Below are 24488 nucleotides of genomic sequence, written 5' to 3'. Positions count from 1 at the left end.
TTGGTGAAGTTATAAGTGACGAAATAATTAATAAAATAGATGAATTTTTAGAAGAAAGAATAGAAGTCATTGGACTTTTAGAAGAAGAGATTGAGGTAGTTAAATGAGTGTTTTTATAACATTTGAGGGTCCAGACGGATCTGGCAAGTCTACAATTTGCAACTTAGTGTATGATGAACTAATAAAAAATAATATAGAAACTATAAAGACTAGGGAGCCAGGTGGAACTAGGATTTCAGAAAAAATTAGGGACATAATCCTAGATAAGGACTTAAATGAAATGGACATGAGGACAGAAGCCCTACTTTATTCTGCTTCAAGAGCCCAACATACTTATGAAAAAATTATTCCTGCCCTAGAGGATGGGATTACTGTGCTTTGTGAAAGGTATGTCCTATCATCCCTTGCCTATCAAGGCCATGCAAGAGGACAAAAGTTAGAAGATATTAGGGCAATAAATGACTTTGCAACTGGTGGCAAAAATCCAGACATTGTCTTTATATTTAGGACTAATAATTCTACTTTGACAAGGAAGGATCAAGCATGCTACGACAGGTTAGAATGTGAGGGAGATGACTTCCATAAGAAGGTCAGGGACTACTACAACGATTTAGAGAAAGAAGGAAATTATTATTTTATAGATGTAAATCAGACTATTGAAGAAGTCTTCGGCGACTGTATGAAGATTCTTAAAGAAAGGAAGATTTTGTGAAACTTATAATCGCAATTGTCCAAGATGAGGACAGCGAAAATCTAATAAGAAATCTCAATGAAAATAATTTTAAGGTTACAAAAATTAGTTCCACTGGTGGATTTTTAAAGGCTGGAAATGTCACTATCCTTTCAGGGATAGAAGATGAAGGGCTTGACAAGTTTATGAGCATCCTTGAAGAGAACTCCAAGACAAGAGAAGTAAAGAGGACTATCCAACCAGTAAATATTCCTGGTCAAGCTATGATCCCAGTTCCAATCACAGTTAAGGTTGGAGGAGCGACAATTTTTGTAACTAATGTAGTGGATTTCAAAAGGTTTTAGGTGATAATATGAAAATGATGATTGCAATAGTGCAAGAAAAATATACTGATGCACTTATAGATAGATTTTTAGATGAAGATATTTATGTAACAAGGCTTTCTTCAACTGGGGGATTTTTTAAAGCTGGCAACACAACCCTTCTGTTAGGTTGCAAGGAAAGTGAAATCGACAAGATTTATGAAATCTTTAAAGAAGAAACAGAAGCTGAAGATGTCCATATGGAAGAAGGAGACTTCAAGGTTTCTGGTGCTACAATTTTTGTAGTTGATTTGGAAGAATCAAAGAGAATTTAATGTTTTTAGAAAATAAATCCGTAATAAATAGCCTAGAGGGAGACCTCATCAACAAGTCCTATAGCCATGCCTATCTCTTTTCTGGTAGCAAGGGCATAGGTAAATTTTCTCATGCCAAAAATTTTGCCAGGGCAATACTAAGGGAAGCCCCTGAAGGGATAAGATTTTTTAGTGGGATTGATGACTTCGAAGATGCAGACCTTTTTGTGGTGCAAAAAAAAGACGCAATAAAAAAACAAGATATAGAAGAGATAATCGAAAACTCATTTTCAAAGCCCTTTTCTGGAAGCCACAAGATTGTTATTATTGATGACTTTGATCAGGTTACAGATGAGGGACAGAATGCCCTTTTAAAAACTTTGGAAGAGCCCATGGACTACTTGATATTAATTTTAATTTCAAGCAATATGAGAAATATTCTTCCAACAATTATTTCGAGATGTAGGATTTTGAAATTTCAAGACCTTACACAAGATAGGCTTGAAGAATTTTTGCTTTCAAGGAAGCTTTCTCCTAGAAATGCCAAACTCTTCTCTAGGCTTTCCAATGGAGACGTGAGTCTTGCCATAAAATATTCTGAAAATCCCGAATTCCTCTCAAAGAGAGAAGATATAATAAATATGATTGACAGGATTATTAGAAAGACAGAATTTATCTTTGATGAAATGAAGTTTTTAAAGGACAAGAAGGATGACTTTAATGACATTTTAAACTTCATGATAATTTGGTATCTTGACTTAGTTTATATGAAAACAGGCAGAGAAGATTTAGTGGTAAACATAGACAAGTTAGACCTTTTGAAGCTCCAAGACCTTTCAATTGATAGGGCAATCAATTCTTATGATGCACTTATAAATGCCTTGGGACGCAAGGGAAAAAATGTGAATTTTGATTTAAATATAGAAAAGCTTTTAATAGATTTAGGGGGAGTTAGATGATAGAAATAGCTGGAGTAAGGTTCAAGAGAACCGGAAAAATCTATTACTTCGATCCCATTGATATAGATTTAAAAATTGGAGATTATGTAATTGTTGAAACTGTGAGGGGTTTTGAGTTTGGAGCAGTTGAACTTTTAAAAGAAGTGGAAGAGGAAAGCATAAAGGGAGAGCTTAAACCTGTGCTTCGTCTTGCAAGTGATGAAGATAAGAATATCAATGTGGAAAATAGAAATAAGGCCAAGGAAGCAATAATAATCTGCGATCAAAAGGTGGAAGAACATGGACTTGACATGAAGTTAATATCCTGTGAGTATACCTTCGACAGGTCCAAATTATTATTTTACTTCACAGCTGACGGAAGGGTTGACTTTAGGGACCTTGTTAGAGACCTTGCGGCAATCTTTAAGACGAGAATAGAACTTAGACAAATTGGAGTTCGTGATGAGGCTAAATTTGTTGGTGGTCTTGGATGTTGTGGCAGGCCAACTTGCTGTTCAACTTTCTTAAGTGAGTTCTCGCCAGTTTCAATTAAGATGGCAAAGGACCAAAATTTAAGTCTTAACCCAACAAAAATTTCTGGAATTTGTGGCAGGCTTATGTGCTGCCTAAAATACGAACAAGATGGCTACGAATGTATTAACAAGAGGATGCCAAGACTTGGGGAAATTGTCAAGACAGAAAGAGGAAAGGGTACAGTCGTCTCAACTTATACAATACAAGAGCTTGTAAAGGTTATGTTTGAAGTTGATGATGAGAAGGAAACTGTCTATATGGAACTTTCTGAAGTCAAGAGGACTCGTGAGTTTAACAGGTCCTTTATAGATGGATCAAGATCAATTAATGTTGAAGAGTACGACGAAAGCGAATTAGTAGAATTAGAGAGGGATTAGGGATAGGATAAGGTCTTATCCCCTTTGATATGAAAATAAATAATTTTTTAGTTAAATTATCCAATAAAATAAATAGTTTTTTTAAGAGACATTTTGGCAGGGCCAATGGCTTTGTCCTTATAATGGTGGCAATAATATCTTTGTTTTCTGCCACCTTTTTTTATTACTATATATCTGATTTTAATATTCCAAAGAGCTTGGCATTCTTAGGTCTATCAGTCCTATTTTATTTTGCCTATTTTATTATTTGGAAACTTTTAAAAATTGGATTTTTACTTATAAAGAGGGTGAGGGCAAAGAACCTTGCCATCTATACCATACTCCTTTGGAGTTTGAAGTATTTTTATGACCAGTGCCTTTACTATGTTGACATGGAATATTTTGAAATAATTTTTATTGCCCTAGCCTTCATAGTTCTTGTGACATTCTCGAAGTCCTTAATTTCCTTTACAAGGAACAAGAAGAAAATGGCACTTTTATTTTTACTTCCAAGTGGAATAATTTTGGGTGCTGCAATTTATTTTATGATATTTCCAGGTTTTGATTCGGGAGAAATTTACAAGTTTGATGGAGAAAAAAATAAAATTGCAGGCAAAAGTGAAAAGTATAAGGTTGAAGTCATTGATTATGAGGCCAAACCAGTAGACCTAAGGGGCTTTGTATCCTATTCTGGTAATACAAAAAAGATCAGGGACAAGTTCTTTGGCAAGGGGCTTAACAAGACCGAAGTAAAGGGAAGAATCTATGCACCCAAGGACTTAAAGAAGGCTCCAGTCTTGTTTGTTGTCCATGGCAACCACAGGCTCACAACAAAAAATTATCTTGGATATGACTATCTAGGCCATTACCTAGCCAAGAGGGGGATAGCCGTGGTATCTGTCGACATGAATATGTTAAATGGATTTATGAGCTTTGGACTTGGGAATGAAAATGATGCAAGGGCGGTCCTCCTACTTGAGAATATGGAAAATATTTTTAAGAGGAATAGGACAAAGTATAGTGTCCTTTACAATAGGTTCGACAAGGACAATATTGCCCTAATGGGTCACTCAAGAGGTGGCGAGGCAGTAGCAATTGCCTACAACTTTAACGAGCTCAAACTACATCCAGATAATGGCAAGCTAACTCACAATTATAACTTTGACATCAAGGGGATAATTACTGTTGCCCCAACCTACAACCAATATCAACCAGGTGGAAAGGATTTAATTTTAAGAGATGTAAATTATTTTACCATTGGCGGAACAAATGATGCCGACGTAGATGGTTTCGAAGGTATGCTCCTCTATGACAATGTATTTTTTTCTGGTAAAAAGGACAAATTTAAGGCTGGACTCTATGTTGGCTATGCCAACCATGGCAATTTCAATAAACTTTGGGGGATTTTGACTCCGACCCAGGCGAGGGATTTTTCTTAAACAGGAAGGAACTATTAGATGGTGAGAAGCAAAGAGAAATTCTTTCAGCTTACACCCTAAACTTCTTGGAAAATGTCTTTGGCAAAACCTACAACAGGGAAATCTTTAAGGAAGGACCTTATAATTATAGTGACCTTCCAGCGACAAATTACTATACTCGATATATGGATTCGGATTTCATAAAGCTAGCAGACTTTGAAGAGGACTACGACATCACTACAACATCTTTCCCTGGTGGAATCATAAACTTTTCTAACTTGGCAAAAATTTATGAAGACAGTCACGAATATGGAGAAAAAAATTCAAAGACGACAGGGGTTTTTATTGATACAAATAAAAATTCAAATTACGTTTTAAGGTTCACAGAAAAAATTCCAAGGGGCAGATTTTTACAATTTGATATGGAAAATTTAAACTTCGAAGATATTGGAGGAGATATTGACTTAGAAATCCAAGACACTTGGGGGAATACTTCGACCCTAAGCCTTAGTGATTATAAAAAGCTTATACCAATGACAAAATCCTGCCTATATAAAGCTGATTGTCTTGAAGATGATTACTATGAGAGGTTTGCACCTCAAACCCTTATAATCCCACTAGGAGACTTTAAAAATAAAAACAACAATTTGAATTTAGATGAGATAAACAAGATTGAGTTTAAATTTAAGGATAATATAAAAGTTTCTATAGATAATCTAGGAATTTTAAAATAAATTGTTTAGAAATATATTTGTGGGGTAACATAAATTTAGAAGTGATAAGCTTATAAAGAAAATAAAAAAACTGGGAGGTTTTTAGTTATGGAAAGTAAATTAATAAAAGGACTAATTGACCAATACAATTTTGAAGTAGAATCAGGATATATTTATTATTCTATGGCAAACTATGTTAAAGATAAGGGCATGGACGGTTTCGCTCACTTCTTTGACAAACAAGCTGAAGAAGAACTTGAACACGCTGAAAAATTAAGACAATTCTTATTTGCAATTGATGTAAGACCTGATCTTGAAGGAATTAATAAACCAGAAACTGAATTTGGTACATTTACAGAAACATTCAAGACTGCATTAGAACACGAAAAAGAAGTTACAAAGAGAATCAACGATCTTTACGATCTTTCAGTAAAGGAAAATGACCACAGAGTTACTTCACTTCTACAATGGTATGTTGATGAACAAGTTGAAGAAGAAGATCACTTCAGAGGACTTATCGAAAGACTTGAAAGAATTAACGAAAGCTGGTCTGGACTTTATATCTTCGATGCAGAACTTGGAAGAGATAATTAAAAATTTATTTTAGGAGATACCCTTAGGGGTATCTTTTTTTTATAAAAATTTAAATTAATAGCAAATAAAATTTTTAGCTTTTGACTTGTATTATAGCGCAAAGGAGGAAATATAAGCCCACAAAGATAAGGTTAACTATAAGAAATATATAGTTGACAAATAAAAAGTAAAATGATAACTTATTTAAAGTAAATTTATTTACTAATAAAATTTTTGGAGGTTAATGTGAAAAGTTTAAAAGCGAGAGACCTAGTGATGTGTTCACTTTTTGTTGCCCTTATTGTTGTGGAAACTTTTATTAGGGTGCCCATTCCAGTCTTACCCTTTACCCTACAACTTTTATTTACCATGTTGGCGGGGCTTTTGCTGGGACCAGAACTTGGTGCCACAGCAGTTGTTGTTTACATAGTATTAGGTCTTATGGGTCTACCAGTATTTACTGAAGGCGGTGGTCTTGCCTATATATTTAAGCCATCCTTTGGTTACATAATAGGCTTTGCAGTTGGTGCTTATGTCACAGGAAAGATTGCAAACAAAGATAAGAGACCTGATATGAAGAGACTTCTTAAAGCAAATTTTGCTGGCCTTGCCATAGTTTATAGCTTTGGCATGATTTATTACTATTTAATCAGCAATTTTTATCTTGGATCACCAATTGGAGTTAAGGCAATTATAATTTATTGCTTCTTGCTTGCAATCCCAGGGGACATTGTTTTGTGCTTCTTAGGTGCCTTCCTTGGCAAGAGATTAATTCCAATTATTAACAAGTCATATAATTAAAGGAGAAGAAATGAGTAAGAATATTTTTGTAACAGGAACGGGAACTGAAATTGGAAAGACCTATGTGGCAGGACTTCTTGTGAAGAAGCTTCACGAGGCAGGAGAAAAATCTGCATACTATAAAGCTGCCATGAGTGGAAACGACAAGGATGCTGATGGAAATCTCATACCTGGTGATGCAAAATTTGTAAAAGAACTAGTAGGTATAGACCAAGATCTTAATGAAATGTGTCCCTACGTTTATGACAAGGCCTACTCTCCTCACTTGGCAGCTCAAATCGAGGGCAATCCCGTGAATCTTGACTATGTAGTGGAAAAGTTTAGGGACTTAGAGAAAAAATACGACTACATTACTCTTGAAGGCTCTGGAGGGATTCTTTGTCCACTAAGGTTTGATGATGAAGAAATTTATTTAGAGGATTTTGTAAAGAAGGCAAAGCTTTCTTCTATCATTGTTGCCGATGCAGGCCTTGGAACTATAAACAATCTTGTCTTGACAGCCTTTTACATGAAGGAAAAGGGAATGAAGGTCAAGGGAATAATTTTTAACAATTTTACTCCGGGAGATGTGCTGCAAGAGGACAACATAAAAATGTGCAAGCATATGTCGGGCCTCAAAGTCCTAGCCTGTGTAAAGAAGGGCGACAAGGACTTGGATATAGATATTGATAAACTAAGAGAGATTTATGAATAGGAGCTACTATATAAAATGATTTGGTATCCATACGAACAGTTAAAGAATATGAAGCCCCCCTATAAGGTTGTAGATGCTAAGGGGGTTTACCTTTACACTGAGGACAACAAAATGATTGACTCAGTTTCATCTTGGTGGTCTACAATATACGGCTACAAAAATGAAAAAATAAATGAAGCTCTTATAGGCCAAGTGAAGAAGTTTTCTCATGTCATGTTGGGAGGGCTAACTCACGAGCCAGTAGAAAGACTTTCCAACCAATTAAAGGACTTTTTGCCAGGGGACTTGGACTATCCCTTCTTCTCTGACTCGGGATCTGTGGCAGTGGAAGTTGCCCTAAAGATGGCCCTTCAATACTACATGAACAAGGGAGAAGGAGGCAGGACCATGATACTTGCCTTGACTCATGCCTACCATGGGGACACCTTCAAGACTATGGAAGTTGGTGACGATGAAGACTACCATTTTGTCCTAGAAGCCTATGGCAAGAGCAAGTATGTTGTAAATATTCCAACTGAAATCCAAGCACTTGAAGATGCCTTTGAAAAATATGGCGACAAGCTAAACTCCTTTATAGTTGAGCCACTTTTACAAGGTGCTGGTGGAATGAGGATGTATGACATTTCTTTTTTAGAAAGAGCAAGGGAACTTTGCGATAAGCACAATGTCCTACTTATCTTTGACGAAGTCGCAACAGGCTTTGGAAGGACTGGTAACAGATTTGTGGCAGACCTAGTCCTACCAGACATAATATGTTTGGGAAAGGCCCTTACAGGAGGTTACCTGGGTCATGCTGCCACAGTTACAAACAAGAAGGTATTCGATGCCTTTTACGATGATAACCCAAGGCATGCCCTCATGCATGGACCAACATTTATGGGAAATCCCCTAGCCTGCACAGTGGCATCAAGGTGTCTTGAAATATTCCAAGAAGAGGACTTCATGGGAAAGATAAAGAGGATTGAAGAAATTGAAAGAGAAGAGATGGAAGGCTTCACTCATGACAAGATTGAAGAAGTTAGGATCATGGGAGCCTGCGTCTGCATTGAAGTAAAGGATGGCAAGGTCATAGAAGGCTTCCAAGAGTTCGCCTACGAAAGGGGAGTCTTTGCAAGACCCTTTGTGAAATACATTTACTCTATGGTTCCCTATGTAATTAGCGAAGATGAACTTAGAAAAGTAATGAGGACTATGAAGGAATGGTTTGAAAATAAATAAAATTTTGCCCTGCTTGTCAGGGCTTTTTCTTTTAGCTAAATTTAAGCTATAATTTACTTATAATAATTGGAAAGGAATAGAGATGATAAGGGCAGTATTATTTGACAAGGATGGAACCCTCCTCCAGTTTACAGAAGGCTGGATTGATTCCATTGTAGGATTTTTAGAAAATAAAATTTTAGATGGCAATAAGAAGAGAAAACTTTTCAAAGAAATTGGCATAAGGGAAGATGGCAAAGTAGAAGAAAATTCAATTTTATCTTCAGAAACTGCTATGGACCTGGCAATAATTTTTTCCAAGTATCTTGATGAGGACCTAGATGATATTTACAGGGAACTTGACGACCATCTATTAAACTATTTAAAGAAAAATAATAAATTTATTAGGGAGACCTGTGATCTAAGGAGTCTTTTTGAAGCCTTAAGAAATAGGGAGATTCTCATAGGAATTTTCACATCGGATAATTACAGGCAGGCCAAGTATTCTATGGACTATTTGGGGCTTGACTCCTTTATAGATTTTTATGCAGCTGCAGATATTTATAAGAAGAAGCCCGACAAGGAGAGCCTTGAAGTTTTTAAAAAGAAATATTCGCTAGAAGACCAAGAAATAATTATTGTTGGGGACTCAAGGGTTGATATGGTTTTTAGTGAGGACACTCTAAAGGTTGGGGTCCTATGTGGGACTGGATCAAGAGAAATGCTCTCCAAGTACACAGAAAATATAATAGATGACCCAAGCCAAGTTTTGAAATTTTTATAAGCTTGTAAAATATTTCTATCTTTTAAAATTAAAAATAAAAAAGCTCAAGAAATTTGGGCAAAAAAAGAAGGGCTCCATGAGCCCTTTTATAATATTTAAATTCATTAAATAATTATTATTCAGAAAAAGTTCTTCCTTCCGACAGGAAAAATTTTTCCTTCCGACAGGACACAAACGGATGACTGACGTTCCTCTTCCTGAATGCCTTCCAAAGCCAGAAGAACCGAAAGCTGCAGAACCACAACAGTCTCCTCAGCAACCTCAGTTCCAGCAAGTACCTCCGAATTACTACCAATTTCCACCTCAAGGTTACTACCCACCACAAGGCTTCCCGAACTACCCTCCTCAGCCTATGCCTTACTTCCCCAACCCTTGGATGTTTATGCAAAACCCTGCCCCACAATTCCAATCTCAATCGAAGAGAGACCAAGACTTCGAAGAAGGTCTGAACCGCTTACGCAAAGAGTATGCTACAGCTCCAATGGAAGAGGACAGGCTTTCAGTCTCTTCCCTCAAATCGACCGATTCGACTCGTACCACAGATTCGGCTCGTGACCGTGAAGACTACCTCAAGCAGTCTGAGAGACTCTTCATCCTACAACCATTTACAGTTGGAGCTCTCAAGAACATGCGCAATTACGAAGGTCAGAACCAGCTGGAGACCGCAAAACAGACGTACTCGCAAGAGCCGTCCAGCTCGTCAAAACAAAGACGGAGATAGTCGACTTCATACTTGCAGCATGCCCTTACAAGTAAAAAATAAACAATTACGAATTAAACTTTTACTCTTTCTTTTCTGAGTTGTTTAGAGCTGGTTTCTCTTGTAGAAACCTTTCATACTCTTCCATGGTCATGTAATTGCGAATTTGGTACGCAATTCCAGGTTCGTTGTTTTTGAACCTGATGTATGTAACGCTTCCATCCTCCTCAGGGAAGTAAGCTGCTAACATCTGACCAAGTTTTCTCGGTGACTCGGAGCTCATAAAAATGTCACTTTTTAAACGTTAAGTTTTTAGTCTTAATTTACCCTTTGTTTGTCAAGGTAGTATTGGAGTGCAATTTCTCCAAATTCTCTGTGTCGGAGTTCTTCAGCATTTTCCAAGGTGTACCTAGTTAGTATGGTTAACTTGGGTACGGCGGCACTGCGTTCCACCTTACCCAATACTTGTGAATTTGACACTTTACAAAGCCACCCACTTCACTTCACTAACGAACTCACTAATGTAAAAAATAAACGTTCTCACTATCGTTCTCACTAACGACTTCACTAATGTTCTCATAAATTTTCCTCAATATCTTCATCATCAGTGTTAACCCTATTGTAGTCATACTTGAAGCCATAAACTTTCTCTAACTTCTTAACGTACAATTTACATAACTTACCTTCGTCATCGTATGGTTTAATGATATAACTATTTCTATCTTTATACACAGTCAATGAAAAGTCAACTGGTCTCGGATGTATTTGAAAGAACATGTTATGCTCAGGAAGGAAGAATAAATGTTTAAATGTATGTTTGTTATACTGTGGAATTCGAATGAGTTGCTTTTGTTCTGTCATTTACATCCAAATAAAAATTTTCAGTAAATAAAAAATAAACTTAAAAATTAATGATATCACCACCCTCACACGTATGAAAACATAGCACAAAAATAAATTTAGGTGAAGTGGTGAGATCTCACCTCTTTTTTCACCTGTTTTTTCACCCTGTTGAATTCATTGCTTTATAACTCTTCTAACTTCTTCTTAAGTTCAGCAATGTTGTCCTCATGAAGTTTAATCTTTCTCAAAATTCCTTCTTTATCTAATGGTTGCTTTATCTTTCTAAACTGAACTCTACCATCCTTCATAGTATGAACGTAAAAACCTTCTGGAATAGTTCCTGATTTAATGTATTCTACCAAAAACTTTTGTTTCATTGCTTCAGTGACTTTATTTGTCATTTCAATCAAATAAAAATTTTAATATTAAATAAAAATAACGTTATTTTTTCAGTAAGGAAACGCAGGAGTTTTACGATTTATTTGAGGAGTAGGTTCTGGTTTAAATGTTGGAGTCGGTTTAGGAGTTGACTTTTGAACAGGAGTTTGTACTTCCATAGGTTCAGGAGTCATTGAAGGTTTTGCTTGTGAAGGTGTTGGTTTTGACGTTGGTTTTGGCGAAGGTGTTGGAGTTTGTTTAACTTCAGCTACTTCAGTATTATTTACAACATTTGCTTTATTTCTTTTCAACATCATAACTGCTCCTGCTGTAGCTAGCAAACCTAGTGGGAGACCATATTTTATATAAGGACTTGACCAAATGCTATTTTTGACAGGAGCTGGTGGAACACCTAACCTTGGTGAGACTGCTCTTTGCCATTGTGCAGCTCGTAAGAAATATTCAATAGGTGCTCCATAATCGTTTGGTAAAGTTTGTTTCATAGATGGTGAAGGTTCACGAGAGCTTGATGAAGAACTCATTTATAAGCTTTAAAAATAAACGTTCATCCTTTATTCCTCACTGTCGTCCGTAGCTAAGTTATAGTCATCTAATCTTATTATTGGGATTCCATTAGCACGCACCTGAATGGCAAAGCAACAATCCCTCATAAATCCAATAAGTGGCTTTGGTACATTTTCAGTTGCTAGTTCAATAGGTCCTTTAACAGACAATTTGTATGTTATTGGAGCAGTAGATGTTTGACCTTGCTGGAAGCAAAAGTCCACTTCTGTTGGAAAACCACATAAGAAATGTGTGTTGTCATAGCTATCCCATTTATGTTCCACACTACCATCATCCACCAATGACCTCATAACATCTTCATTAAATCCTATCATATCATTGTTTGTATTGCAGGCGTTCGCAACCATTTCATAAAATACAGGTCCATATGATTTTCAGGTTCTGCAGGCATATTTCCATAAGCTCCCATGGAAAGCTGAAGATATTTAAACTTAGGGTTCTCAAAATTAACATAATAGTTGTCTTTCTTTCTAAATAGTGCCCAAATACTTTTAACATTAATAGGCGTATAAGCTGCTGTAAATGTTGCACTTGAACTATCTGTATTCTTTGAGAATGAACCGTCCATAGGAATCCAATCCATAACTTTAACAGGAAAACATAAAGCCTCGTTTGTATAATGTTCTACAAGTTCTGTATAAATGTTAGGGTCTAAAGAGAATGACTTTGGATGAATGAAACATTCATTAAAATCCATCTTTGTTCGAAATAGTTGCTGGGTTACAGTTGTAATAGTAACTGTTCCACTAGCTTCTACTGCCTTCGTTATCATAGTGAATGGTTCATTCCATGGAACAAATTTATTTGTCGGTGGATTTGAATCTGAAGCAAATGCAACTTTAAGAGTTGGATTGAAAGCAATGATATCATTTACAGATATAGATGTGCATTGTAAGGCGTCGCTACTGAACTTTACTTTAAGCTGAATGTTTCCTGCAAAAGCTGGAATAAATCGAATAGCTTCTAATGGAAGGAATCTTCTAACAGGAATTCTTAAACGAAGCTTAAAATCAAATGATTTTCCTGCTGTAATTGGACCACTAACAATTTGTCCTGTTCTGCATGTTCCCGAATGACTCCATACATCTTCATGTCGAGTCTTTGAGAAAACATCTACTTTCTTTATTTGTTCGGTAGTTTGTGAGTTTGAAGTTATATATGCTTCTTCTCTTGCGTTGTCTTGAGAATATACGATACGACCATTTGCAAGGATTTGATATCCAGCAACTGCATAGAAAGCGTCATCGAAACCAATCCAAAATCCTGGTGGGTTTGTTTTATTGGAACCTGAACCAATTTCTTTATCTACAATAAATTGACCTTCCATTTTATACGTAATGAATGTATTGTAAAGGTCCAACATATTTTCACCAGGAGGTGAGAGATTGAATGTTACCCATGTGTTATCTTTAGCAGTTCCAGGTTGTGATGGAATCTTTGCGTCAGAATATTTTCTATTAGTGTCACCAATTTGAACTGCATTGTCTATGATATCGAAATATGAGCGAATCTGATGAATATGCTCTGCTGGAGTAAATTCGTTTAGCTGTTCGTTCTGCATGTATTTACTTCAGATAAAAATATCTATTTACTTCATTATTCTCACTCTTCTTCTTGGCATTCGTGGTGGAAGTTGTTTCTTGACATTTTCAATGAACTGTACATTCTCTTTTGTCTCAACTTCTTTCACTGGCGGGTCAGGTTCTTTGACTCGGTTTGTTTTTCAATGAAATTCACGAACTTTGCAATAAGCTCTTGGTTCGTTATTGAAAGTACATCTGGCTTCTTTTCTTCTGGTTCTATTGACTTTTCAGTTTGAATAGAAGGTTTTATATGGGCTTCGTGGACTTCACCCTTGCCATACACCTTAATGTTGTCGCTTTCTGCATTCGCTAATGGAACCTTTCTTTTTCTTACGTATATTTTACCATCTTTACTCTGACTTACGTAATAGAAAGGATGTTGTATTCCTCTTGCGTCATTTAATATAATAGACTCTCGCTCTGATTTTGACAAGCTCATTTTACATCGGTTAAAGTTTTAATTTTGTTTTTTATCTGCAGTCAAATGACTCAGACAAGCCCTACGGACAAGACCCAAGGGGTCATAGATGTTGAAGCATTGAAGAAAGAAATTCGTGAGCAAATTTTATCCGAACTGAAGGAACAAAAACAAGAACAAAAGCCAGAGAGACCAAAGAGAAAACTTAGTGAAAAACAACTTGCTGCATTAGCTGCTGGAAGACAAAAGAACCCAAGACTACTGGCGAAGAAAGCTAGAGAAGAAGCTGAAGCAAAAGCTAAAGAAGCTGAAGCAAAGAAAGAGTAAATGGTTTATTTTTATCCGAATTAAATGTATAGACAAATACCTTTATCTGTTGCGTTCAGTAGTGAAAACCCTGACGTCAAAATAAAGGGGAACAGAGTAACGTTTAAGTTTCCAACAGACTGGATTGTGAACATAAATGAAGAGAAGTACATTGGCATAACATCTATGTATATAACACGTGCTTTCAGAAAGGTTGACTTTATACTTCAAGTCGAGATAGAAAATGACGAACAGTCTTTAAGCGCCCAAAACATTCACATATACAAATACTTTAAAGACGATACAACATTGCAACAATGTATGATTTCATTTAATGAGATGTTCGAGAAAAAGTTCAACATTGAAGTACAAACTTTACAGCCTTTACGTGAGTTTCTTGCACAACTGAAAGAAGAAGGTAGTCAGCCACAACTTATAGACTTTCATTATGAATTTAATGAAAATGAAGATGGAAACTCATGACTGTCAGTTTGTATTCTCACCATTCAATGAAGTCGCTAAAGAGAAAGAAAATCCATTACGTATAAGATTTCAAATCTCTGAACCAAGTGATGATTTCAAGAATGTTTTCAATTATGATGCAATGCTTCCGAGGAAAAATGAATTTTCAAAGATTGTAACACCTGGCATTTGGGATAGAAAGCAAGCTATATTATATTCAAACTTAAGTAAGGGAGTTGAAAATGAGTTCATTGGTCATACAAGAACTTCACCACTTCCTAACCCTAAATACTATAAATTAACTGGCTTCAATCGTGAGTTTTGGATAGACATGTTCTCCACTCATGACCATAACTGCCCAGTGTTCTTACCTCCAGACCATAAGGACTGTCTCTACATTGAAGCACAACTCTTAAACTCTACCATCGCAGTATTGTAAAATCTACGCTAGTTTTATTTTTTCTGAAAATTTTTATTTGAGTGAAAGGCATGGAAGGTGAAGGACATTGGCAAACACTCGAACATGACAATGACTATGAAATCTTTTCAGAGTACCCATATCCAATTAGGCGCATAAGTAACAAAAGAGTTGTAAGTGAGTTTGACAACGGTGATGGTTATATTTGTGTTTATTTAAACAAACATAAACTCTTTAAGCATAAAATTGTTGCAAATCAATTTATACCGAATCCTGAAGGACTTCGAGAAGTAGACCATATAAACAGAGACAGAGGAGACTTTCATATCTCAAACTTAAGGTGGGTGTCGAGAAGACAAAACATGAGAAATATTTCTGGTTCGAATGGCTATTGGTTTGACATTGTAGACACTCTTCCTGAAGATGCTGTTGAAATTATACAATACTCTAAATTTACTCTAGAAAATTACTACTATGTCCCAAGTGAAGATGTCTTTTACTATTTCATGGGAACTCAATACAGACGAATGAATGTCTTAAGACAGTATAGCAAAGATTATATAAACATTACAGATGTAGAAGGAAGAAGAACAAAGCTGTCTATTGCAAAGTTTAAGAGAGACAATGGGTATACATAAATGACAAAAATATATGACCTCATTATTTTTATCACGAATGACCTCATTCATGACCTCATTGCTGACAAAAATAAATGACCTCAGAACTTCAACTTACGAATAAAGCTTGTTTTAGTCGTTATTGAGAAGTTAAACTTTTCAGCAAAGCAAGGACTAGCAGACTTACATAAGTCAAATCCAATCTCTTGACCATCATGAAGTGCTTTGTAAAGTTTCATTAAACTGAACTCAGAGTCTTTGTCATATGTTCCAACAGGTATGTGAATGTTCTTATCTTCATTGTAATAGCATTGTATAGCTTCAGGAAACATTTCATTTGCTGTTAAAGCAAGGACGTCTTGTTTTACACCTTTACAACGTGCATGAATGCAACTTCATTTAAATCGTTAGTGAGTAAGTCTATGTAAGTCTTCTTTCCACAAAATATTGACTTGTATGCTAAACTTTGTTTTCCAGGTGTTATTTCTGCGAAGTCAGAATGGAACTGACCTAATGTTTTACCAATAAGTTCTCTACCGTATCTCTTCTTAAACTCTGCTGCAAGCTTTGGTATGTCTTCATTGAAAATATGCATGCTATCACAGTCCTGGTAAAATATTTGAAGACCCATATCTTCAGCAGTACAGAATACTTCACACATTATTCTCTTCGACATAGACAGAATGTTAACACCAAGTGGACAGAAGTTAAAGTGTCTGCAAATGCTTTTCGTTAGTTTGAAAATAGTTTTATCTGAACCATCCAAACCTTCGAACTTCACTATATGGTTGTAGTTTCTGATGGCATATCTTATAGCATCTTTGTCATTTACTATGGTTATTTTTGACTCAATAGGAGATAGAATAGTTTTGCCATAAATACTGTTCAGAATGAGCTTTATATTTTCTTGCAAAGGATTTCCTTCTTTCTTATACTTTAACCTTAACTCAAACAACTTCTTTACTTCATCTCTTATTCTAATATCTCTGTTTCCATCGTAATAGTATCCTTGCAACACTTCACATTTGACACCTTGATATTTTATGAGGTCTTGTAATGTTATATGGTCAACATACATTAAACAGCAAGTGTTTGAACTTCTGGGAACGTTAAGTTCTGGATTTAGTTCAGGGTCACAAAACTATTAAAGGAAAGTGTCTATGTATTCCAATCTCTGTTATCTTAATGAGAACAAAGAAGCCAGACATAAACTTTTCACCAATGGGTTCCTTTTGGTCGTCATCGAATAAATGTCTCATGAGATACTCTGTGCTTAACATTTCTTTCTTCATAACCTTTGGAATACCTTCTAAAGTATAAAGTCTTGCTATAGCTGATGGATATAATGAAACAGCGTCGAAATCAGCAATGAGTTTCTCTTTACTCTTTTGTTTAATGTTATCTGACAACATACATCTTCCACCTTGAATGCATCTCGAAATAAATTCTCTTGGTTTATTTGAGAGGTCATATAAATTTCCATTCGGGAAGTACACTCTGTTCTCAAATAATTTGTTAGCAATTGAACAAATACTAACGTAATCATAAACGTTTAAATCAAATTCTTTCAATATGTCATTGCGGAACTTAACAAAACCTTCTCTTAAAATTCTTACATCTTGTTTGCAATAAAATGTGCTATACTTTTCTAAGTCGAAGTGGTTCTCATCTATTCTGCAACCTTTGATGGAATCTATGTTTTTCATGAATGTATCTGCATCCCGGATAAACTTACATGCTTCAGAAATGACACCAGTTCTGTTGTCATTTGCTAACAAAACACTGCTGTAGTAGTTGTATGGAAATACTTCTTTCGGTCCTGTTTGTAAGTTAAACATAGCAGGAAATAGTTTAAGCTTCTTATTTATAACACTGTAAGAGTCTTTTATAATAATTGCCCTTCCTTTATATAAGCCAGTTATTTGCATTGTTCGTGAACCTTTAATGATGGGAGTTCCTTTCACTTCTGTCATGTGTCTTAAGATGAAGTTTATATCATAACTGAGGTTATGGAAATATATTAAACTCTTGTCAGGAAGTCGCTCCAAAAATTCTGTTGCACAGTTCTGACCCCAAATGCTTTCACTCACTGAACCATCTTCACTGTCGTAACATATGTTAAAAGCTTTATGAAAGCCGTCTGTACTACACTCAAAGTCAGCAAAGAAAACGTGCTCAGGAATGAACTTGCACTTATTTTTATTTACTTCTTTTGACTCGGCTTTCTTCTTCAGTTGTACACAATACTTTGGAGCATATGTCAAATCTTTAAATGGTGCAAGGTTCTGTTTATATAAGTCAGTCGTATATGTGAAAAGTTCTCCATAAGAAATAGGTTCGAAATATTTGCACTCCCACAATGTTTTCATAACATCCCATAACGGTGTTGTTCTATCATAACGAACTACATATTTATCTTCTCTCTTTGTATAAATCTTCATTTGTTTCTCAATGTTCATTCCACCACAAGCTTTGAGAATTTCTATATAGTTGCGAATGAAATATGTTGTCATTGGTAATCTTTCGTTTAGCATGTAGTGGTCTTCAACAAGAATAAGTCAATAGTTCTAACAGTTTCACATTCTTTTGGTATATATCTCTTTATTTCATTATGTCTTGAGTCATTGAAATAACCAATGGTAACATTAAATGCTATACCTGTTGCGTCAGAAATTTCTTGTACTTTACTTTGAGGAAAGTCTCTAACACGAATGACTTCTCTCATGTGGTCAATAGTCTCTCCATCTACTCCAGCCTGAATGCAAGCATAAACGAAACAATTGTCTTCTGTCATAAGTGTTGCAGTTCTTTTGTTCAATTCATTGAAAATTTGGTAGCGTTCAAGATTTATAGGTAATGTGCAAAGATACTTCCAGAACTGACCGCTTCTCTTCTTATAAAACTTCTTTTCACCATTATCTTTCCAAAAGCTTTCTATAAGTGCTGGGTTTCCTGTTTGCTTAAGAGCTTCCAAAATGGCTTTCTGGTCATTTGTCAGTGTGCTTTCATCTTTATATGGTCTCTTTTTTGGTTTGCCTTTCTTAACATCTGACATCGTTAAGCCTTCATATTCTGTTAAATCATACATCTTTATTTCAGTAAGATTCTTTATGTTTGTCAAGAAGAAGTCATAGTGCATTTCAACAATACCTGCAGCATTTGCTTCTATCTCTGATATAAAGTTCTCCTTCAAGAGCTGATGTAGTAATGTTCCAATATTATTGAGGTTTAACGTAGAACATTCATACTTTCCACCAAGTTTATAACATACCATCCATCTTTGTTGGGAGTTTATTTTAATCTTCTCTAAGAGTCTCATGAAAATCTTACCGAAATGTTTGTGTAAGTAGTCTCTGTTTGGTTCATCTAAAGCTTCGATGTTAAAGTCAATGAGTCTATTGCCTGTCTTAACATTCCTCTTCCTATTCTCTTCATCTTTCTTTAACCATCTCTCACCTTCTTTTGGTTTGTCGTCAATGGAACGAATGACATCGTTAGCTTTGCGAACTTGTTCTATAGCACTTTTAAACATCTCTCTTCTCTGTTGTTTCAGTGTGTCGTCTCTTCTTCTTGTTTCACCAACGTTTGCATTTGTTATGTCAAACATTTCTCTTCTTACTTCATGAGGTACTGAACGTCTATGATATAAGTCAATAGCAACGTCATTTAAAGGAAATGCTATTGCATGGACTTCGTCCTCGCCGCGTTGCGGCTTTATGAACTCATGAATTCTATCATAACTTATTGCACCATTATAGTCATTGAGGATGTCAGCGAGTGCCTTTTTGTTTGTTGCGTAATGCTTTGCAACATCTATATTAGCTTCTGTAAGAAGTTGTTTTATTTCCGAGTGTTCTAACTTAGACAACTTCCGATACATCTTTAGTAGGAAATAAAAAAATATTTTTTTGAAAAAATTAGATTAGATTTTTTAAAGTTTTTTTCAAAATAATTTAATATTTTTATTTTAATGAAACATATGCAAGATTGCAAGTTCTTTTCATACAATGCTCTCGCTACTGCCATCAAGAATGAGTTCAATAATGCTTCAAATGTTAATGTTATCTTTAACAAGAAGTTTGTGAAAAGAATCTAAGTTTGGTCAGTATGTCAGACCATTAGCTATCGTCATTGACCGCAAACGTTATACTTCACAAGAGTTAGCAGTAGTTTTGAAACAAAAGAGTTTCTTCGTGAATGTCAAAGATACTCATTATACTGTTATAAAGAACTCTAATATTGACTTCTTCAGTATTGTTTTAGATTTATCGCAGCAGAAAGAATATAAGAAAGGTGAAACAAATGTGAAATATTATCCTTCATCTCTGAAGACAATAACGAACAAAGATGTTATACAGAAGCTCCTACCAAAGGTTGAAGAAGCTTCTATTGACATTGACGAAGGAAGTGAAATGGTTGAAGAAATTGACCCTGACGTCATTTAAGCAAAAATATATTTTGGTTAGTCTTCATATCGATATTTTACAACAATTCCCCAATGTATAAACTTTTCATACGCTTTTCATAAGCTTTATATACCTTCAGAAATTTTGCATAATCTTTAGAAGCATTTAGATATTGTTTAAATGCTTTGTATGTCTTCAGAAATTTTGCATAATCTTTTACATGTTGTTCGTTCTCTTCTTCTGTCATGAGTTCCGAATATTCTAAATTCATGTTCTTTCATATGAGATAAAATTTTATAAAAAAATAAAATTAGCTTAGATTTTTTATTCTTCCTCTTTGAAGTTATCGAAATATTCTGTTATTTTTTCCTTCAGTAATGTTAAGTCTCTTCTTTGAATGTAAGTATTGTGCAACCTTTGATGTCATAGTGTGTTTGAGGAAGAGTATTTTTGACAATTTCCTTTATTTGCTCATTCGGTGTCATTGAAATCGGTAAGTTTCACGATAGAACCAGTTTCTGTCAGATTTGTAAATCTTAGCAAGGTCATAAAAGCTTTTGTTGTTTCTTCTGACTAAATGCAACATAACCATATCTCTGTCTTCTTCTTTCTCCAACTCTTCAGTATATATCATATACTTATAACTCTTTTCCTTTCCTTTTGGTACTGAACGCGGTATTCTTTTCTGTATGCTTTTGTCTTTGGATTCAATGACTTCATCTTTTGCTTGAAGTTTCTTTTCCATCTCTCCACGTTCTGCTTTATATAGTTCATCTAACATCATGAAAATATAACAAGCATAACGAGGTGAAGCCCACATTGCTACAGCGTTTACTAAAAGTCTATGAACATAATAACCTTTCAAACCAGGAGCCAAATTCTTGCGATTTTCGTACGGAATCTCTTCTCTCGGTTTTCCGAGGGAAGCAATCATATGAGGAAATTCTTCTAAAAGTTCTTTTGTCTGTTGGTTTTTCAAACCAATGATATGCTTGCTTTGTAGAACGAAGAGCATTCATTATACTTTGCATTTGGTACATGTCATCTTTGACTGAACGAATGAGACGTAACTGTTTGTTATACTGTATGTACTCGTATTCTTCATTAATGGCTTCATGGACTATAACTGTTGTTGTGTTCTCTGATGTTGACATTACTGTCTTTACATACAAAATAAAAAAATAAATAAAAATAAAACTAACTTTATTTTTCTGTGATAAAGAAATGTTAAAAATTCATGGTTACATATGTGAAAAGAAGTCACGAACAAATGAAGGTCATAAGATTCAGCACATAATTCTGAATTGAATGGTGTGTCATACATGTCAAACCGTCAAGAATTGAAGGAGATATGAGGCTATAAAGATTTTGGATATTTTCTGACACACACCCCGAGGGAAAAGTGACAAAACACGACGATAGAAAAGTGACAAATTGAGAGAAAGTTGTCCCCCGACCAAAATGCAATCATGCTGAAAAGTGACATTTGTAAAGTTGGACGATAGGATTTCCTGAAAAAGTGCAAGACTTGTCTTGAATCAGGACAAGATTTGTCTTGAAAAAATACAAGACTTGTTCTGAAAAAATACAAGACTTGTCTTGAATCAGGACAATTGTTCTCAAATTTGAGAACTTTACAAGAAAAACTGACTAAAAAGTGCAAGTCTTGTTCTGAATCAGGACAAGATTTGTCTTGAAAAATACAAGACTTGTTCTGAAAAAATACAAGACTTGTCTTGAATCAGGACAAAACTTTACAAAATGTAAACCTTACATAACCGTTTCTATCATACATGATATTTAGTTGACATTGTAAACTATCTTCATGTAAAGTATGGCGGTTTGAAACCGTCGGGAACCTTCACTTTTTGACGAACTTTCCGCAGCAATTTTTAAAATTTGTGAAAACTCAACGGTTTGACACGTGCCATATGTCATTTTACTCAGAATTTTGTGCTGAATTCAGCAAAAATAATGAGTTCATTTACTCACAATATTTTTGTACAAAAGGACCCCAAACTTTTAACTTCTTTTCTGCAGCTTCAAATGCTATCTTAGCGAGTTCATATTCTCTAAATTCTCTCTTTAAATCTTCTCGTTCCCATTGGTCTAGTTCATATGGGGAATCTCTATAACCATAACATATCTCACGTTCATGTTCTAATTGTTTTTCGCGCATTTTTTCAACTTCTTCTTCAAACAAAGGTTTAGCATTCTCTACTGTATCTTCGAGTTCTTCTTCATCTAATTTCTCATGAACTTTCTTGTCTATGGAGTCCATAATATCTTTGACATAAAATGCATACTTTACAGAGCACCATTCAGCAACAAAATGAACGAAGTCAGGATGTATGTAAATACCTTTGAATTCATTTATAACGCCCTTAGCAAGCTCATAAAATGCTTGTTTTGAGGTCGAGCCACTTTTGGCTCCACCGTATTCTTTCAACCAAAACTCAAGAATTTCCTGCATTTTAGTACTATTGAGAAATCTGTTTAAATGGTTTAACTTTCCTGCTTCTCTTGCCATCTTTGTTGCATTAATGTAACCATCCTTGTCTCTACGTAAGACTTCAATATCGTTATAAGTGCCTTTTGTGAATGTTTCGCCATTAGATTTGTTCGTGAATGTTTTTGCTTCGACTGACATTACTGTTCTTACATACAAAATAAAAAAATAAATAAAAATAAAGTTAGTTTTATTTTTTCTATCTTAAGGAAATTCATGAAAATTCACGAGACCCAAAGGGTCTGAGCCGCTTAGCGGCGAGGGTGAAAAAACAGGTGAAAAAAGAGGTGAAATCTCACCTCTTCACCTAAACATTATTTTTGTCTGATTTACATCTAATGAAAAAGTTTAGAAGAATTTTCTTATTCTTTCTGGCATATTTTTGTCTTTCCAGTACTCCCGCTCTAATGGTCCCAGATGTGTTGGCTTTGACTCTCTCAAGTTCTTAGATGGTATAACATCTTCAACACCTCCTTCATATCTTACTTTATAAGTGTCATCGTTTATGTTATAGCCAAGTATTTCAATAACCACTCCTCGCTTTGCTTCGTCAATGGTTTCAGCAAGTTTGCCATTACTACTTTCGACTAATTTATGTCGAGGATAAAACGCAATAGAGTCGTCAGCAGCTTTTATAAGATATCCATTACCTTGCGTAGAGTCTACGATATAATAGTTTCTACTTAACCTTAAACGTTTCTTTGTCAACGGTTTGTCGTCAAGAACTACACGAACTTTTGTACCAGGAATGAGGGTAAATTGTGTTGAATTTCTGATATTTTGTGTTTGGCTTTGTTTCTTTTGTATATACTTTTCTTCTTGTTGTTGTGTCATTGAATTTGGTGTATGCCCTGTTGTAGAATGTGTTGAGGAATTATATACTTCGAGAAAATGTTTCATTGTTTCTTCGGTAAAGTCTCGCTCTTGATTTAAATCTCTAAGCGTTCTTATGAAGCGGTTTATGATGCCGAGTATGTTATGGTTATGGTCTTCAGTAGTGTAGTGAGTTATGTTATGCTTAATGAGAAAATCTGTGATTTCATTGCTGAGATATGCACTGTCTTGGTCTGATGTTAAAGTACTTGGGCTATGTTCTGCTACAAACTTTTGTAAAACTCTTAACACTTCACGAGTTCCTTTATTTTTCATTGGATATGCATATGCTTTACGAGTGTTAACATTAATGAAGATGAGGAATGGTTTATGTCCTCCTTTCTTACTCTGAATGAGAGTGTCAAATTGGTATGCGTCAGGAGCGTTGGAGTAAATTGGTAAAAAGTAGTCGTAAGGGTTTATTTTTGTTTGATGTACAACATTTTTGTCAAAGAACCTTTTCACTTCAGCTCTGTTAGTAAATCCCCAACTCTTTGCAGCTTCATTGAATTTCTTAAATGACCTCCATGGATGTTGTTCGAATACTTCTTTCAAGCTCATTTATGTAAAGTTAAAGATTTTATTCAAGACGGTAAGCCCGCAAAGCAGGCTCAAGCGCGTTCATTGAACGCGGTACCATGCAAATACAGTCACAAATGGTGGCATATAATCTGCACCCGAGCCTGTTGGATTTGTTGTGAAAGTATGGACATGATTTCCTCCTGGTTCAGTTTGTCGAAAAGTCTTTTTTGCTGCATTGTTATAAGATGGAGATAAAACATCATTGCCAGCTTCATACTCTGAGTTGTATAATGGGTGGTCTCTTAATGAGTGGCTATGGTCGCCAGAAAAGTTTGTAGTTCCTGTATGAGTGTGCGGTGGAAGGTTTGCTTCTTTAATTTTCTTCGAACCTCCTGTTTGCTTTGAAGAGTTAGCACAGTATAAGAATTTGTCTACAATCTGCTGCCATGTACCAAAACCTAAAACTGTTTCTGGATTTGTTGAGTTCATTGACGTATAAATAGAGCCTATAGGATATATGGTTTCAAGAATCTGAGTCTTCATTGTTTGAAGT

At 35.3% G+C, this 24488-nt stretch overlaps 21 protein-coding genes and 3 pseudogenes across 24 annotated transcripts, besides 1 other annotated feature; 14 read left to right on the top strand and 10 right to left on the bottom strand.

The window, feature by feature from the left end:
• Window positions 1–103: 103 nt before the first annotated feature.
• TVAGG3_0446790 (thymidine monophosphate kinase (TMPK) domain-containing protein) lies at window positions 104–712 on the top strand (the record flags this gene model as incomplete). The annotated part of the gene is made up of 1 exon (XM_001295356.1): window positions 104–712. The coding sequence occupies one exon, from the start codon at window positions 104–106 to the stop codon at window positions 710–712; it is 609 nt and encodes a 202-aa protein (XP_001295357.1).
• TVAGG3_0446780 lies at window positions 713–1032 on the top strand (annotated as a pseudogene). The gene has a single exon. A coding segment is annotated over exon 1 (320 nt).
• A 17-nt stretch (window positions 1033–1049) lies between these two features.
• TVAGG3_0446770 (cyclic-di-AMP receptor family) lies at window positions 1050–1328 on the top strand (the record flags this gene model as incomplete). Its single annotated transcript, XM_051234437.1, has 1 exon — window positions 1050–1328. One exon carries the CDS (start codon window positions 1050–1052, stop codon window positions 1326–1328), a length of 279 nt encoding a protein of 92 aa, XP_051104167.1.
• On the top strand, window positions 1328–2266 carry TVAGG3_0446760 (DNA polymerase III family; the record flags this gene model as incomplete). Its single annotated transcript, XM_051234436.1, has 1 exon — window positions 1328–2266. The coding sequence occupies one exon, from the start codon at window positions 1328–1330 to the stop codon at window positions 2264–2266; it is 939 nt and encodes a 312-aa protein (XP_051104166.1).
• TVAGG3_0446750 (PSP1 C-terminal conserved region-containing protein) lies at window positions 2263–3156 on the top strand (the record flags this gene model as incomplete). The annotated part of the gene is made up of 1 exon (XM_001296235.1): window positions 2263–3156. One exon carries the CDS (start codon window positions 2263–2265, stop codon window positions 3154–3156), a length of 894 nt encoding a protein of 297 aa, XP_001296236.1.
• Window positions 3157–3527: 371 nt separating this feature from the next.
• Window positions 3528–4574, top strand: TVAGG3_0446740 (dienelactone hydrolase family; the record flags this gene model as incomplete). Its single annotated transcript, XM_001296234.1, has 1 exon — window positions 3528–4574. The coding sequence occupies one exon, from the start codon at window positions 3528–3530 to the stop codon at window positions 4572–4574; it is 1047 nt and encodes a 348-aa protein (XP_001296235.1).
• Window positions 4575–5449: 875 nt separating this feature from the next.
• Window positions 5450–5752, top strand: TVAGG3_0446730 (iron-storage protein family; the record flags this gene model as incomplete). The annotated part of the gene is made up of 1 exon (XM_001296233.1): window positions 5450–5752. A coding segment is annotated over one exon (303 nt), but the record flags the coding sequence as incomplete, so codon positions are not given.
• Window positions 5753–6085: 333 nt separating this feature from the next.
• On the top strand, window positions 6086–6640 carry TVAGG3_0446720 (BioY family; the record flags this gene model as incomplete). The annotated part of the gene is made up of 1 exon (XM_051234435.1): window positions 6086–6640. A coding segment is annotated over one exon (555 nt), but the record flags the coding sequence as incomplete, so codon positions are not given.
• A 10-nt stretch (window positions 6641–6650) lies between these two features.
• On the top strand, window positions 6651–7334 carry TVAGG3_0446710 (ATP-dependent dethiobiotin synthetase BioD; the record flags this gene model as incomplete). Its single annotated transcript, XM_051234434.1, has 1 exon — window positions 6651–7334. One exon carries the CDS (start codon window positions 6651–6653, stop codon window positions 7332–7334), a length of 684 nt encoding a protein of 227 aa, XP_051104164.1.
• Window positions 7335–7349: 15 nt separating this feature from the next.
• Window positions 7350–8552, top strand: TVAGG3_0446700 (adenosylmethionine-8-amino-7-oxononanoate transaminase (BioA) family; the record flags this gene model as incomplete). The annotated part of the gene is made up of 1 exon (XM_001293712.1): window positions 7350–8552. The coding sequence occupies one exon, from the start codon at window positions 7350–7352 to the stop codon at window positions 8550–8552; it is 1203 nt and encodes a 400-aa protein (XP_001293713.1).
• A 90-nt stretch (window positions 8553–8642) lies between these two features.
• TVAGG3_0446690 (2-oxoglutarate 5-aminotransferase protein) lies at window positions 8643–9315 on the top strand (the record flags this gene model as incomplete). Its single annotated transcript, XM_051234433.1, has 1 exon — window positions 8643–9315. A coding segment is annotated over one exon (673 nt), but the record flags the coding sequence as incomplete, so codon positions are not given.
• A 178-nt stretch (window positions 9316–9493) lies between these two features.
• Window positions 9494–9848, top strand: TVAGG3_0446680 (uncharacterized protein; the record flags this gene model as incomplete). The annotated part of the gene is made up of 1 exon (XM_051234432.1): window positions 9494–9848. A coding segment is annotated over one exon (355 nt), but the record flags the coding sequence as incomplete, so codon positions are not given.
• A 647-nt stretch (window positions 9849–10495) lies between these two features.
• Window positions 10496–24488: part of a mobile genetic element that runs on past the window's edge.
• Window positions 11308–11550, bottom strand: TVAGG3_0446670 (kinase C-related family; the record flags this gene model as incomplete). Its single annotated transcript, XM_051234431.1, has 1 exon — window positions 11308–11550. The coding sequence occupies one exon, from the start codon at window positions 11548–11550 to the stop codon at window positions 11308–11310; it is 243 nt and encodes an 80-aa protein (XP_051104161.1).
• TVAGG3_0446660 (uncharacterized protein) lies at window positions 11809–12168 on the bottom strand (the record flags this gene model as incomplete). The annotated part of the gene is made up of 1 exon (XM_051234430.1): window positions 11809–12168. The coding sequence occupies one exon, from the start codon at window positions 12166–12168 to the stop codon at window positions 11809–11811; it is 360 nt and encodes a 119-aa protein (XP_051104160.1).
• Window positions 12181–13148, bottom strand: TVAGG3_0446650 (uncharacterized protein; the record flags this gene model as incomplete). The annotated part of the gene is made up of 1 exon (XM_051234429.1): window positions 12181–13148. A coding segment is annotated over one exon (968 nt), but the record flags the coding sequence as incomplete, so codon positions are not given.
• TVAGG3_0446640 (uncharacterized protein) lies at window positions 13889–14149 on the top strand (the record flags this gene model as incomplete). Its single annotated transcript, XM_051234428.1, has 1 exon — window positions 13889–14149. One exon carries the CDS (start codon window positions 13889–13891, stop codon window positions 14147–14149), a length of 261 nt encoding a protein of 86 aa, XP_051104158.1.
• TVAGG3_0446630 lies at window positions 14174–15015 on the top strand (annotated as a pseudogene). The gene has a single exon. A coding segment is annotated over exon 1 (842 nt).
• On the bottom strand, window positions 16306–17463 carry TVAGG3_0446620 (annotated as a pseudogene). The gene has a single exon. A coding segment is annotated over exon 1 (1158 nt).
• On the bottom strand, window positions 18399–19232 carry TVAGG3_0446610 (organellar and viral DNA polymerase type B; the record flags this gene model as incomplete). Its single annotated transcript, XM_051234427.1, has 1 exon — window positions 18399–19232. A coding segment is annotated over one exon (834 nt), but the record flags the coding sequence as incomplete, so codon positions are not given.
• Window positions 20899–21185, bottom strand: TVAGG3_0446600 (KilA, N-terminal/APSES-type HTH, DNA-binding family; the record flags this gene model as incomplete). Its single annotated transcript, XM_051234426.1, has 1 exon — window positions 20899–21185. A coding segment is annotated over one exon (287 nt), but the record flags the coding sequence as incomplete, so codon positions are not given.
• Window positions 22215–22681, bottom strand: TVAGG3_0446590 (KilA, N-terminal/APSES-type HTH, DNA-binding family; the record flags this gene model as incomplete). Its single annotated transcript, XM_051234425.1, has 1 exon — window positions 22215–22681. A coding segment is annotated over one exon (467 nt), but the record flags the coding sequence as incomplete, so codon positions are not given.
• TVAGG3_0446580 (integrase core domain containing protein family) lies at window positions 22889–23374 on the bottom strand (the record flags this gene model as incomplete). The annotated part of the gene is made up of 1 exon (XM_051234424.1): window positions 22889–23374. The coding sequence occupies one exon, from the start codon at window positions 23372–23374 to the stop codon at window positions 22889–22891; it is 486 nt and encodes a 161-aa protein (XP_051104154.1).
• On the bottom strand, window positions 23437–23974 carry TVAGG3_0446570 (integrase core domain containing protein family; the record flags this gene model as incomplete). The annotated part of the gene is made up of 1 exon (XM_051234423.1): window positions 23437–23974. A coding segment is annotated over one exon (538 nt), but the record flags the coding sequence as incomplete, so codon positions are not given.
• On the bottom strand, window positions 24035–24478 carry TVAGG3_0446560 (keratin-associated protein family; the record flags this gene model as incomplete). The annotated part of the gene is made up of 1 exon (XM_051234422.1): window positions 24035–24478. The coding sequence occupies one exon, from the start codon at window positions 24476–24478 to the stop codon at window positions 24035–24037; it is 444 nt and encodes a 147-aa protein (XP_051104152.1).

This window comes from Trichomonas vaginalis, chromosome V, assembly GCF_026262505.1.
Source record: "Trichomonas vaginalis G3 chromosome V, whole genome shotgun sequence".
In the NCBI taxonomy this organism is placed as follows: Eukaryota; Parabasalia; order Trichomonadida; family Trichomonadidae; genus Trichomonas; species Trichomonas vaginalis.
The sequence above is the reverse complement of the archived record's forward strand: the minus strand, read 5'-3'. Positions and strand labels throughout refer to the sequence as shown.